General features: G+C 57.3%; 2 protein-coding genes across 2 annotated transcripts; one reads left to right on the top strand and one right to left on the bottom strand.

The window, feature by feature from the left end:
- Positions 1-948: 948 nt before the first annotated feature.
- LOC137674610 (deoxyribonuclease-1-like) lies at positions 949-4198 on the bottom strand. The gene is made up of 8 exons (XM_068420092.1): positions 4052-4198; positions 3298-3386; positions 3044-3127; positions 2790-2905; positions 1904-2016; positions 1449-1606; positions 1273-1369; positions 949-1002 (listed from the first exon to the last, which is right to left on the bottom strand). Exons 1-8 carry the CDS (start codon positions 4196-4198, stop codon positions 949-951), a joined length of 858 nt encoding a protein of 285 aa, XP_068276193.1.
- A 2583-nt stretch (positions 4199-6781) lies between these two features.
- On the top strand, positions 6782-14147 carry INTS15 (integrator complex subunit 15). Its single transcript, XM_068420227.1, has 6 exons — positions 6782-7011; positions 7998-8219; positions 8976-9141; positions 10906-11433; positions 12693-12732; positions 13369-14147. Exons 1-6 carry the CDS (start codon positions 6820-6822, stop codon positions 13574-13576), a joined length of 1356 nt encoding a protein of 451 aa, XP_068276328.1. The 5' UTR covers positions 6782-6819; the 3' UTR covers positions 13577-14147.
- Positions 14148-14589: the final 442 nt, after the last annotated feature.

Genomic DNA, 14589 nt, shown 5'->3' with positions numbered 1-14589 from the left:
GGGTCACAGCGGCCAGGCGGGCGGCAAAGGGCGATGGCCTCAATGTGGGTGATTCAGTCGGTGTAATTAGAGGGGAGAGAAGGCAATGGCGGCGCGTCGGGGTCAGGCAGGCTGAGCTCCGGTGGCCTCAGCAAGAGGGGGAGGCTGCAAACCCCCGCAGCAGCCCCGGCGGTCACCCAGAACAGCCCCAGTTGTCACCCAAAGCAGCCCCACAGAGCCGCATCCTCCGGCGGCCTTGCCGGGGTGCCGGCGGCAGGGCGAGCAGGGAGGCGATGGCTGCTCATGCCGGGGCTTGCCACATTCCCACGTGCGCCACCGGGTTTTGCATCCTCACACCCAGTCACGGGATGAGTCCAGTGTCCCCCGGCACCGTGCCAGCACTGAAACCCCCCCGGGAGGCACCGAACCCCCCGGGAGCTGACTCACGTCCTCTGTCTCCCCCCACCCTCACTGTCAGTGCCCCGTCAGCCGCCTCGCAGCCAGGGTGGGCTCCAGCAGGACGCGGCCCCAGGGGCTGGCAGAAGAGCATCCTGCACCCCAGCGAGGGGGCTGCGTCCTGCCCGGATCCTCCCAGGCCATTCCTGGTGTCCCCGCTTTTGCTGCCGGCAGCTCGGAGGGGAGCAGCGCTTGGTGCCTTGTGGGTCTGGGTCTCTCGATGGTGGGAGGGGACCCCTGGCCCCAGGGACCTCCCTGGCTGCCCCTGGCAGAGGGATGGGGGTGCAGGGGGCTGCTGGGGGGGCTGAGGGGACCCTCCCTCTGGAGCTGCAAGGGCTGGAAGAGGCTCATTTTTTAATGGAAGCAAAGAGCATCCCCCTGCCGCGAGACCCCGAAGAGCGGCTCCTTGCAGAGACGGCGGGCAGCTGGGCTGGCGCTGGTGGCGCGTGGGCTCTCACGAGAGACACGGGTGCGCGCTGGGGTGTTCCGGTAGCCCCCGGCATGGGGACAGGCTCAGCGGGCTTTCAGGGTCACCTCCACCGGGAAATGGTCGCTGACAGCCAGCGCCTGGTGCGGGGGGAACACAGAGAGGCGGCTGAGCTCCTCTGGACCCACCACCAGTCTCGTGGTTGGCTGGGACCCAAATGCTCCACTCCGACCCCCAAATTTAGGCTGGACCCCAAAATGCTCAGGCTGGGGGGTTGCAGCGGTGCAGGGGTTGGGGCCGGGCCACCCTTGGGTGCGTCCTGGGGAGCAGGGAGCCCACCCGCCCTCCTGGGAGCTGCGGTGGGTGGATGCCGGTGCCGGCGGGCTCGTGTGCCCCGGCCCCTCACTCACGTCCTTGCTCCGGAGGCTGTAAGTCGCCTGGAAGTTGTTGACAGCGGCGGAGCCGGGCTTGATGTCTCGGCGCAGCGCGGTGCCGCAGGCAACGATGCTGCCGGGGCATGGCGGGGGGGTCAGCGCTCACCGGCCGCCCCCCGCGCCAGCCCCCATGCCACCGCCACGGCACCCACCGGTCGTAGGCGCAGTCGGTGGTGGCGGTGACGGTGGTGTCGGCGCTGTCGGGGATGAGCCACTCGCAGGCGTCGAGGAAGCGCAGGCGGATGGACGGCCACTGGGCGCTGGTCACGTAGGAGCAGTCGGCGTTGAAGTCGCCCAGCAGGAGGATGTTCTGCGGGGCAGCGCACCGTGTTCCTGCCCACGGGCCTTACGCGGCACCAAAGGCTCCCTAAAATCTTGAAAGCCCCTTGGGGCTCCCCAGCACGGGAGGACAAGCCCCCAGTAACGGCAGCAGAGCCCCCCAGCAGCTCCCTGCCCAGACATTGCTGGGGTGGCACCTGCCCCGATGGGTACCAGAGGTCTCCCGTGGGACACGTCCATGCCAGGATGGCTGCCGGGACGTGTGGTGGCCATACCCCAGCCCGTGCCACTGCCCCAGGGAGGAGCCGAGCTCCTCGCCGCCGCTTACGTTAGTCGCCCACTTGCTGATGACGTCGGTGTAGACATCGTAGAGCGCGTCGATCTCGTCCGCCGCGCTGCTGGGCTCGGCGTGCAGGGGCACCATCACAAACTCCTCCACCTCTGCCAGAGAGGCGGCCGTCAGCGCCCGGGAAGGGAGCGGGAGCCCCGGGGGACCACCTTGGGCCGAGCCCCTGCTACTGGCCGGGAAAAGCTGCCACAGGGAAAGGGTCTGTTGGCTTTTTGTGGTCTGCCTGTCCTCCCAGCTGGACTTCCCAGTGGGGAGCTGCATCCCTCCATGCGTGGTTTGGGGTTTGCTGCTTCTTTCCCATCAGTTTTTCCAAGCTGTTGTGGTTTTGGTAAGGAGACAGGGGTGGGAGAGGGGTGGGAGAGCGTGTGTGCCCTGGGGAGCTTCTCGGGAGGTGGAGGTGGTGGCACGAGGTAGGGGATGGCACAAGGTGGGAGATGAGAGGTGATGGGAGATGGCACGTGATAGGAGCTGGCACGCAGCTGGAGGAAGCAGATGGTGGGATATGGCACGAGATGGGAGGTAGCAGGGGATGGGATATGGGACACATGGGAAACAGCTGGAGACATGATATGGCATCATGCAACTGGAGAGAGCCCACGGTGGGAGGTGACAGGCAAGGAGAGGAGATGGGAGATGGTGGGAGATGGTACATGGTGGGAACCAGCAGGCAGTGCCGGCCATGCTGGGCAGGTGCCCAGGACCCCTGGGCACCCGTGGGTGGGAGAAGGCCCCGCAGCAGTGAAGGACCCCAGTGCTGGGGTCCAGGGTGCAACCCCCCTGCCTGGCAGGCACAGCTCCGGCTCAGCCCCATGCAGAGGGGACCCCGTGCCAGGTCTGGACAGCCCCCAGCGCTGGCTCTGCTCACGCGTGGTGGGCGAGGAGAACTTCACGATGAAGGGCTCCCTGCTGAAGGTGTCGGTCCCGCAGGGCTCACAGCCGTCGTCGTAGTAGTAGCTTCCCAGCACGGAGACCATGTCCGACCTGGGGGAGGAGAGCGGGGCAGCCCCCAGCACCGCTCCCGCCCCAGCCAGGGCCCCAAAGGTACCCACCGCCCTTCGGGGGCTGCTGGGGGGACAGCAGGTGACACAGAGGACACCGGGCCCTGGCGGCATCCCTTACCTGTAGATGAAGAGGTACTGCTCCTTGTAGCTGTTCCGACCCAGGGGGACGCTGACCAAATATTTGTATGGGTGTGGGGACGTGCTGGGAGCGAGATGCAGAGGGAGGGGTGAGAGGAGGCTCCCGGTGCCCCCCAACACCCATCGGGGTCTCTCCAATCGAGCCAGAGGTGCCCTGGCACAGCGAGACGCCAGCTGGGATCTGTCCTGGTGTCCCATTTGCAGGCACCCCCTGCCCTGTGCCATCGGGGTCACCTGTTGAGCTGGTCCATGAGCTTCTTCACGGCGCTCAGGTCAGCGTCCCGCACCTCCTGCACCACGGTGATGTCGTACCCCGACAGGATCTGGGGGGACAAGCTCAGAGCTGCTCGCCCCTGGCTGGGAGCTGCTCAGGGGGGCACCCTTGGTGCCTGGGCTGGGCTGTGAAGGCTCCCAGGCTGGCAACGGGGGTGACAGCAGGGACCTGAGAGCCCAGGGAGGGAGCTCCTCTGCTGAGGCCAGTGTCCTCTGTCTTGAGAGGACCCTAGGGTGACACTGCTCTAACACCCATCTGTCTACCACCCACCACCCCAGCAGCTCCTTGCTCGCAGGCTGCTCTGAGTGAGGAACCCGGGCAGCACCAAGCATCAGCCATCCTTGGCGGGGGATTGGCAAGAGTGGAGATGGCCCGAGGTTGGAGATGGTGATGGGGGAAGAGCAGATGGGTGGATGGATGGAGGCATGGACGGATGGATGGAAGCGGGGATGGAGGGAGTCATGGGTGGATGGATGGATGGATGGGTGGATGGATGGATGGACGGACAGGTGGATGGATGGGGGCACAGGTGGATGGATGGGGGCACAGGTGGAGGGATGGGGGGTGTAGACAAGTGGATTGATGGGTGGGTGGATGCACGGGTGGACACATGGATGGACGAACACCTGAAGAAAGCTGGCGTCCGACTGCCCTAAGCTGGCTGCATCCCAGAGAGCAGAGTGGCCAGGACTGCTCCTCTTCCCCAGCACTCACAGAGACGATGATATCTGCAACAGTCTGGTTGGACATCTTCTTGTCCCCAAACACCCTGATGTTGAAGGCGCTGATCTTCAGTGTGGTGGCCACATGCAGCAGGAGAGCTGCAACCAGCAGCGACAGCACCAGCTTCGAGGCCACCATCCTGCATGCAGAGGGGCAGGGATGAGCTCAGCCCCCCTGGCTGGGAGGGGGATTTGGCACAGAGGAGGGTGACCAGGCCATTCCCACTGGCCATACTGGTTTCACTGGGAGGTGTCCGTTTTCCACCAGGACCCAGGGATGGTGCACCCCATCCAGCCATCCAGCTCTGGCCTTGGGCTGGTGAGTCCTTGTTCCTGCCTCACGCAGGGCCTCATCCTGCCTCCTGGAGCGAGGCCAGACTGCCCGCGAGGCCAGAGCGCAAAACTCGCTGGCCACGGAGCAAATGCCGTTTTATGGTGACGCAGATCAGTCGCTTCCTCATTCACCACACTCAGCCCGGACACCTCTCCTGGTGTGGGATGGGTGGCAGCGGCCGGGGACACCAGGGTCCCTTGGCTTGTGCCTCTCCCATCCCTCCCCGGGTCTGCGCTGGAGACCCAAAAGACCCTACAGCAGCCATGCTGGGACAGAACAAGGGATGGATCCCCCCCAACACCTCTCCCCACCTCCTTCCCTGCTGGAGCATCCTCACCCGGGGTGTCCTGCCCCTCCTGCCCCCCAGCACTGCCCCTGCCCTGTCCTCACCCAGGCTGGAGTCCCTCAGGACCCCCACCGAGGCAGCATGGTGGCTCCCACCCATGGGGGGATGCATTTCCCGCGGCGCTCAGCTCCCTGGGGTGATATTTCAGCAGGGGATGGGATGTGAGCCCTGCCCAAGCCCCGGCGCCCCGAGTGCCCGATCTCCCCGGGAGCCCCTATAAGATGTGCTGAGAGGTCCAGCAAACACCCCAGCTTTTGGCACAGCCAAAGCCCGACCCGACAAAGGGCTCGCTGCCCCCGGGCTCGCTTTTTCTTCTGGGGCAGCTGCTCTAGTTAAATCCTCACTTTTCCCCACTTGCGTCCTCGCTACGGCTGCGAACGCCACTGTCTGTAATGCCGGGGTCCCTCCGGTTGCTAACGCGGTGATTCAGTAACGCCACGATTTTGGTAACGCTACGATTTGGTCACGCCACAAACGGCCCAAAGCCCCGCGAGTCCTCCCCAATCCTGGGGGACGCAGCAGCCTCCGCAGCCCCCAGGCAGAGGGATCCACCCCGTATCCATCCGGGGCGATGCTGGTGAGCTGCGCCCAGGCTCAGCCCTGGCCGAGAGTCTTGGTAAAATTAAGCTGAGCTGGAGAAGGCGACACTGGAGAGGGGAGCTCCTGGGGTGCGGGAGGAGAGGGGAGCGGGACGTACCTGTGGTGTCACCCGAGGTGTCTGGAAGGGGAATGAGCCGCAGGTGCATTTATGGGGACAGAGGCACTCACCTTGCCAAGCGGTAGCCCAGCCAAGGAGCGAGGCCGCACGCTCCATATGGCATTTTTCACGGAAATAAAGGTCTGCTCAGTGAAAAAAAAAACAACAGCCCTTTCAACCAGTGCCAATACCTCCCGTCACAGGTAAGGCCAAGAATGCGCCTGGATCAATAAAAATGCCGACAAGAGATCTGCGAGGTGTGAGTGAATCCCAGAGACCACTCACGGGGGGCGGCAGCTCCTCAGTACGGGGCATGGGCTGCTCTCACTCACCACCAGCTACAATTTCTCTTAAAAAGTGTTTATTTCACCAACACGGACCGTTCCCACCCGGCACCCCACATTTCCAACGAGCTGGTTTCAGCCGGGCCGGCGGGATCGCAGTGCTGGGGGTTGAGCGCAGCCGGTGCGTCCCGGTGTGTCCCCGCCAGCTTTGGCCTTCAGCTGTGGAGCCAAGCTGGGAGTCCTGAAGAATAACAGGTCCCCGCCGCAGCGCCTGTCCCCACACCCTCCCCGGGAGGTCACCCAGGGCAAGCCCTGTCCCTGGGGGAGCCCATGCCACCCCCCGTGCTCCCACAGCTCGCCCCAGCCCTGCCCCAGTGGCCTTGGCTCATGGCCAGGCGCTCCTCGGCCTCCAAAGGCAGCTGCCGCCTTTCCCAAGAGGGCCGTGCCGGGCCCCTGCCGTGCGCGGTGCCCCTTAGGGGCTGGGGGGCTGGCAGGGCCCCCCCAGAGCAGGGCCAGCGCCTGCCCCCCCTCCCCACAGTGGGATCAGGGCTGGGCCTAGACCCCCCCAGCAGGGCTGTGGCTCCCCAGGGCGGCCCCGGGTCCAGGGCCCCCAGGCCAAGATACCCCCAGGGTCAGTCCCCCTTTGGGCCGAGACCCCCCAAGGGCCAGCCCCAGGGCCAAGCCCCCCCCACGGCCAAGACGCCCCCAAGGGCCAGCCCCAGGTCCAGCAGGCCAAGACCCCCCAAGGGCCAGGCCCAGAGCCGGGCTTTCCCCAGCCCAAGACCCCCCCCCAGGCCACCCCAAGACCCCCCCGGGGACAAGTTCCCCCCCAAGGGCCCGTTCTCTCCCTGGCCAAGACCCCCCTCCCAGGGCTCAGCGCACCCCCCCGCCGCCGTTCCGGGCGGGGCCGCCAGGGGTCGCTGCCGGCGGCGGGCGCTCGCGGCCCGTTCCTGTCCCTCGCGGGCCGCCGTCGCGCCCGGCCGAGCTGCGCCCCCGCCGCTGTGGGAGGCCGCGGCGCGCCGAGCGGGGCCGGGCCGGGCCGGGCCGGGGGAACGCGGGGGGGGGGAAAGGGGGCTCCGCTCCCGGTGGGGCCGGAGCCATGAGCGACATCCGGCACTCGCTGCTGCGGCGGGACGCGCTGAGCGCCGCCAAGGAGGTGCTGTACCACCTGGACATCTACTTCAGCAGCCAGCTGCAGAGCGCCCCGCTGCCCCTCGTCGACAAGGGCCCCGCCGAGCTCCTGGAGGAGTTCATCTTCCAGGTCCCCAAGGAGCGCGGCGCTCCGCCCAAGGTGGGCCCCCACCGCGGGGCGGGTTTGGGGGGCGAGGCCTGGCGGGGCCCTGAGAGACCGGACAGGGCCCCAGGGGTGGGGGGCTGCTGGAGGCCGCGGCCTCGGGGAAGCAGGGTAGGGCCTGGGGGCTGACGCCGTGGGGCCAGGCAGCACCCTGGGAGGCTGGATGTAGCCCCAGGGAGGGGCCATGGTGGCCGAGGCCCCAGGAGGTCAGGACAGGATCCCTCGGGGGGCTGCTGCTGGAGACCGAGGCCTTGGAAGGACAGGATGAGGTCCCTGGGGGGCTGCTGCTGGAGACCGAGGCCCCAAGAGGACAGGATGAGGACCCTGGGGGGCTGGTGACAGGCTTTTTGGTGGGGAGGGGGTCTGGCTGGCAAGGCCCCCGTGGACTGGGCAGGAGTCTGGGAGAGCAGAGGGCCCCGAGGAGGTGTGGTGGGGCCTCGGGCCTCCCCCCTGGGGACTGCCCACAGCCTCGCAGTGCTGTGGCTCCGCCACACCGAGGTTTTTCCATGGTGGACATGGGCTGGAGCTGAGGTGGGGACGTCCCAGAGAGCAGTGACCAGAAGCCACAGCTGCTTGTGAATGTCAGGGTGTGTGGTCCTGGGGCCCAGTGGGCTGCTGGCCCAGCTGTGAACCCCCAGCTGCCTGGCAGTGTCCTCAATGCTGTTATTTGTAGAGGGAGGAAATATTTTTCACCTTAGTGTTACCAGAGGTCTTATCTTTCAGTTCGTGGGCAGCACTTGCAGGTGCAGCAAGCACCAGTCTTGGGTATTCAGGTATTCAAATACAGCCTAGAGCTTTTCAGTGTAATAAGTAAATGCTGTGGTGATTCAGGAAGCTTGAATATGTGCACTGTGCACGAAGATTGAGCTTCTCACACCTGAGGGAAGCTCTTGGCCTTTCATGTTCCCATCTTTCACCAAAGCAGCTCTCGATTCTTCAAGAGCCCCAGTATATTTTGCAGCTTTCCTTTTGTTTTCTTTCAGAGATTGAATTCACTTCAGGAACTTCAGCTCCTTGACATCATGTGCAATTATTTCCAAGAGCAAACCAAGGATTCGGTCCGGCAGATCATTTTCTCGTCTCTCTTCAGCCCTCAAGGAAACAAAGCAGACGACAGCAGGATGGCTTTACTAGGAAAGCTGGTTTCCATGGCAGTGGCTGTGTGCAGGGTTCCTGTTCTGGAGTGTGCTGCCTTCTGGCTGCAGGTACAGCTTCTGTGCAGGCAGGGCGGTCTTGGGGTAGGAGCGAGGGAGTGTGCTGCGATGGTACGGGTGAGCTGAGGCAGTGTCACCTAACGGTCAGTGACAGCTGGTTGCAGTCAGCCGCTCCTCCGTGGCAGCTGAAGCTGTTATAACAGCTGGCAGCTGCAGTTGCATTCACCCCACGTCTGTGCTCGTGTCCATTCCTTTGCTCCAGCGTAAGGGAGAGCTTTTGACAATCCATTTGTGTGCTGCACTGGCAGAAGAAATTTTGGGTTTTTTTACTGTCGATGAAAATTTTATTGATTTTTTTGCCTCCCTGCAGCATGTTGAAAGGGATCAGTGGAGGGTTTGATCAACACAGGGAACAAAACCATGTCAGTTCATGGTCATATTGCCCAAAGAAGCCGACTCTGGAGTTTGGGAAGTAAACTGTGCCTGATGTGCAAGTTTGCACACGGCAGAAGAGGAAAACCTCTCTCTTGAGATTTGGGCACGAAATACCCAAGCATGAAATATCACCATCTATTTTAATAGAGAAATAGTAATTTTATTTCTGAGTTGATATGCAGAGAGAGAGAGAAAGTGCACTTTAATTTTGGGAAAGTGGAGACACAAATGTCGAAACAGCGAAGCGGCTGGGTGAGGCGAGGTGGGCAGGCAGCGTGTTTGGGCAATGTGAACTTTAAAGTCAGCTCTGCAGAACTTTCTGTGCTTGGGTTTAATCCCCTTTTCCTTGTGTGCCGTCCCGCACCCCCGCAGCGAACCCCCGCTGTGTACTGCGTGAGGCTGGCCCGAGCCTTGGTCGACGACTACTGCAACTTGGTGCCGGGCTCCATCCAGACGCTGAAGCAGATATTCAGCGCCAGTCCTCGCTTCTGCTGCCAGTTCATTACGTCTGTCACAGCACTCTACGACCTCTCTTCAGGTAAGTGTTTTCAAGCTGTGTCTTTCCAAGTAAGAGGTGCAGTATAATGCAACAGGAATTAATTGTTGCAAGCAAATTAACTGCTGAAATTTTCAAGATGCTTGTTACCACGTAATTCTTGCCAGAAGCAGCTCAGAGGTGTGGCTGTTGCCTCATCTGTCAGCTGGGCTGAGAATAAAATAATCACTCAGTGGCTGAAGGGAGAGTCTTTGCTGGAGAAGCAGCCGGGTAGTGCCTGACACAAAGGGCGACGTCCTTCACAGAGGGCAAAGGACACGGGGACCTTATTGATTGAGCAGCTCTAGGAGCGAAAGCTGATCTGCCTGGGCTGGGCAGTTTGGCCTCCCTGTCAGTCCAATTCCTCCCAAAAAGGGGGGAAACACAAATTCTGAACGTTTCCAAACTGGAGCAGGATTTGATGAGAAACACAATCAACAGTGTTCCTCTGGTGTGCTCGTTAACTGTATGCGTGACTGGCTAGTGACACGACCTGTCTCAGGTGGTTGTCGCTCAGACATTAGAAACATGTAGGTGTCTAAAATAAGACTGATTTACCTTTACTTAGCGAGAGAGACAGAGAGCTTGTGGTAGACTAGGGAACAACCATACACTAAATACCAACATCATACATCATCCAAAAAAGCAAATACTATTTGTTATCGATAAAGGAAATGTTTTGCACAGTCTTTTCCAGATAAGCAGCTTGGCATTAGTGAGAGAGAGGTGCAGGCTTAGACTATTTTTCTTTTTTAATGTATTTGGTAGAGCTCGTAGCATGTTCTTCCTCAGTATTTTGTATCTGTTCTGTGCAACCACCTAGAAGTTCATCCAACTACTTAAAAGACATGTCAGAAAGGAAATAACATGAGTTACAGGAAGTAATTTTTTTTAATTCCTTAGTTTGTTTGAGATGTTATTGGTGACACAAGAAAAGGAAGCTTGCTCTTCAAAGAGCGATCCGTAACTGGGCAGTCTCCACCGTGTCCTGAGGACGGGAGTCAATCACACAAATACCAATTCTGTATCCAGTGCACATTAGTAATTCTGTAGTTCAGATGATTTATCCTACAAGTCATTTCAGGTACAAAAGACCTGACTAGATAGTCCTGTGCTGAGCCCTTTGTTGACACTGTACACAACTCACAACGAAAGTACATCGCTCAATCCAGTAGCCAGCCCCTGTGACAGGATGATTGTGCAGTCAATGTTTCTCTTGTCTGTAGTCAAGCTGCAGTTCATGACCACCTTTCACTTCTTACTTGAAGCTTTACATAATTTTATAATCCTTTACCTGTCATGTGATTGTGTTGTTGTGTTACATTTTTCCACAAAGACATACTTGTTTAGGTAAGTCTTAAAGGAAATGAGTCGAATGATTGGGGTGAGGAGAAAGAAGTGCCAACAAGTTTCTCCGGTTCCCTTGCCTGTTGTACTTCCTGCGGGAAGGGTTAAACGGAGACTGAGTTTAGAGAAAAAGTGGGTGGGAGAGAAGAAAATGACAAAAAGAAGCTTTGCTGGGAAAGGGGATAAATGTTGGCATTCGGTGGTGGAGAAGGTGAAGTTGACAGGAACGTGGTTGTGTCTTCCCTGGGACAAACGAGCACCTACCTTTGATGTCGTGAAAAAACCAGCCGAGTTGGGGAGGTTTTGCAATTGTAATTGGGACAGTGCGGGAAGGGTGTGTGTGAGGGATTAATTAAAGACTGCTGTCCTGTGCTCCAGTGCAAGGCTCAGCTCACTCAATAATATCTTTCCTATCTTCAGATGACCTCATCCCTCCTTCGGACCTGCTCGAGTTGATTGTTTCCTGGATCTTTGAAGACCCTCGCTTGATCCTCATCACCTTTCTCAACACTCCTATTGCAGCCAACCTGCCAATAGGGTTTTTAGAGCTCACCCCGCTGACCGGACTGATCCGTTGGTGCGTGAAGGCCCCCTTGGCTTATAAAAGGAAGAAGAAAGCCTCTCTCTCCAACGGACACCCTCCCAGCAAAATTGCCAAGGACTCGACCTCAGGAGAAGACAGAGATTGCCATCAGCTGTATTCAAAACTGCATCTAAGTGTCCTGCAGGTTCTTATGATGCTTCAGGGGCATTTAACAGAGAAGAACCTTTACGGGCGCCTGGGTCTAGTACCCTTTGACCACGTGGTTCCGCTCGTTGAGGAAATTAACAGACTATCTGACGAACTCAATCCTCTCAATGCATCCAAAGAGATTGAACTGGCTCTAGACAGACTGGCTCAGGCTTTGCAAGTGGCCATGGCATCAGGGGCACTCCTGTGCACTAGAGGTAAGTTGTCAGTGGGGCTTTTGTCCATCTGTCCTGTCTCCAAAACCAATTCTTCCTGACAGACCTGTGGAGATGAAAAAGGGAAGTGCCTCAACGCAGTGCAGAGTCAGCCAGGCAGACTGGTTTCTTGATACAGTCTCTTGAAAACAGGTGATTTTTAATGTGACCAGAAGGCTTAAAGCTCCCCCACAGCCAGGACAGTTAGTGCAGAGCCCGGCTGCGGAGAGCGGCCTCTGCCTAAGCAGGTGCCTGAGGCTTTTGCCCTGGCTGAACCAGTGCTGCTGGTCAAATGTCAGTGTTATTCTTTCTAATCTTTTCATAAAGCAGCTCTGGGTGTAATAAGAACAGGCAGAAACAGGAGGTTTTTTAGTTGATGGCTTATTTTGGCTGTGGTTTTTCCTTGCTGTTCACCTGGTGTGTTCTGAGTGCTTGCATTTACTGTGGAAGTGGAAAGTAGTTCTGTGTAAGCAGCTGCTGAAATACCAGTTATTTCAGTGTTTTGGGGGTGTGTTTATCTACAAAGGCAGGAGTTTGTTCTCAAGCTATTCCTGAAAGGGCTCTAGCAGCAGGGTATGTTGTTCAGTACTTTGGTTCTAGCTATTCTGCTTTGGAGAGGCAAATACCAACTGTCCATCAGTATCTGAAAATCGGTTGAAAGAAGTATTCCTTGCATGGGACTGAGATGGGAGCAGCTCACGAAGGAGTCAGGCATACAGGTATTACCAAGAAATGACATTAAGATGGTTAAAAAAGGTGCAGCTTTTAGTTCATAGACCCCAGCAAAAGAAAAAAAACAAACCTCAACCCTTTCTTTACACTAGCACTGTTTAAAAAAAAAACCAAACCAATGCAAAACAGGTATTGGGTAAGCTTTGCCTTGCTTTGACCTGATGCCTTTCTCATCTTAAATAACCTATTCAGTGGGCAGAGTCATACCTTGTACTTCTTATGTCTTAGTTACTACTTAATAGTAGATTGGTATTGCAAATTCTATACTAAGGCTTGGTCTGCCTTGAACTGAGGCTGCAGTTAGGTTAGATGTCGAACATACAATAAAGTCTCTGGTGTGGAAATCTGCAGTAATGACTGGTGAGATGGAGAAAGATTTTCTCTCCTATGAAAGTTTTTGGCCTGAGAGTGGGAACCTGGTTCTGTTGATGACTGGAGCTTTTTCAGTAATCGCATCTTCCTAGAAAGGAGAGGAAAATGGCTCTAATTTCTGCTTCACCCTTACTGTTATGTCTTCTGTCCTCTTTCAGATGACTTGAGAACCGTGTGCTCCAGGCTACCGCATAACAAGTAAGAGACCTTTGTGAGCTGTGCTGGTTTTGATGCATACCCCAAGACACATACTTGAGAGCTGTTGAGACAAAATCTCCTCTGAAAATTTGTGTTTACTTTCTGGCAGTTGGCCTTTATTCAGACACGGTTTAGCGCAAGGATAAAGGTGATAGACAGTGCTGGCTACTTCTTCCCTTGCAAGCTGGACTCTGGACTGAAGGAGACTTCAGTGAGTCCCACCATACAGATGATCTTGCCCAGCCTGTGTTAAAACAAATGCACAGAAGGGGAGAATGAAATTACAGTGTGGAACCTGCCCCAGAGTTGTTCCATCCCCAACTCCCTGCTTGTTTTACCTGACCCTCAGCTGAACTGCACTTTGCTTCTCGCCTCTTTGCAAACAGCAACCAAGTTTAATTAAAAAAAAGAAAAAAAAAGGGAAAGAGGGGGAAAAAAAGAGTCTTCTGACAGTTGTAAAGAGGATAATTCTGGAAGTTGTAAAGAGCATAACTGAATCACTGTCCTCTTGCCTCTCAGCAGTGCCGTGTGTTGGTTATGAATTGTCCTTAGAGCCAGGCCCCTGTGGGCTGGGGAGAGCCACAGCAAAAGCCTTCTCTAAATAATCCTCACGCCTGTCTGCATTTCTCTCCACAGCCTGCTCCAGCTGGTGATTTCAGGTCCCGTACAGCAACCAACCCACGGCGCTCTGCCACCAGGATTTTATCCTCATATCCATACTCCTCCTCTGGGCTACCCCGCGCACCCCGCGCTACCGGCTCACCCGGCTCACCCCGCGCTCCCGGCTCACCCCGTACAAACATTTATACCTGGAATGACGTTCCCATACCGACCCATTCGCTAAGATGCTGAGACTGTAGAGTGTACCCAGTTTCCCTTAGTTTGAGGAAGCCTTGCAGATGAAACCAAAAGTCTCGGGAACCACATTTTCCTCTTTGGTGTAAAGCTGAGCGATGCCCACGCGAGGGATCACCCTTCGGCGGTAGGCAGGACACAGACGGGCAGGCTGCAGTCGATTTGGGCGCGGGGTGCAGATACTGAGGCAGATCGTAGGGACAAAAGGAGGGGGTGGGAAAAGGCAACAGAAATTCCAGACCTCTGCAGTGTGTGGAAATTTTTTTGATCCACATTGTTTCATATAATCACCAAGGGTGTGATATTGCTCAGTCATGTGTTTTTCAGTAGCCCTGCTCTGTTTACGGCAGGGTGAGCCCAGCTAGTCTTGCTCTAGTGGGGCCAGAAGCAAAGGCGTGAGATTTTTCAAGCTAGTCCACTCCAGCCTGCTCATTTCTTTGTAAATGTTTGTATCTATAGCTACAGAGTATGTGTACACTGTATATTTTTGGAACACAAATGTTTCAGAAGCACAAGGTAGAGTAAAGCAGCACTTCCTATTAAAGGAAACGATTGAAGAAGCGTAAAATAATTCTGCGGCTTTATCTTTCCAACAGCAATTAGAGGGTCCAACTCGTTAGGCCTGCGCTAGGGAGGGAACACAACCCCTTCGTGGCTGCAGCGCCCTGTCATCCTCCAGGCTTGGGAAATGTCCTCTTTGCACATCTCAATCTGTGATTCATGAAGCTTTGGGGTGAGATCTGGTGCATTTTAATTAATGATGGCTGGGAAACTGGCCAGAGGCTGGCTGTGGCGTGCTGGCCAGCTCTGGGCGAGGCGCGGGCGGGTGCGGAAGCGTCCTGGGAAGGGGGGCAGAGCTTTTAGCACTACAGCGAAACACCTCCTAGCCCCTTTGGTTGAGCTCTTTGTCGTCGTGCCGTGATGCTCTGAGCCGCCTCTGCTGAGTGAAAAAGCAAGAAAGAAGGGTCCTTTCTATCCATTAGTGACCTTATTACAAAGACC

This window comes from Nyctibius grandis, chromosome 30 (genome assembly GCF_013368605.1).
Source record: "Nyctibius grandis isolate bNycGra1 chromosome 30, bNycGra1.pri, whole genome shotgun sequence".
NCBI classification, from domain to species: Eukaryota; Metazoa; Chordata; class Aves; order Nyctibiiformes; family Nyctibiidae; genus Nyctibius; species Nyctibius grandis.
Note: the sequence above shows the minus strand (reverse complement) of the source record. Positions and strands in the feature narration are given on the sequence as shown.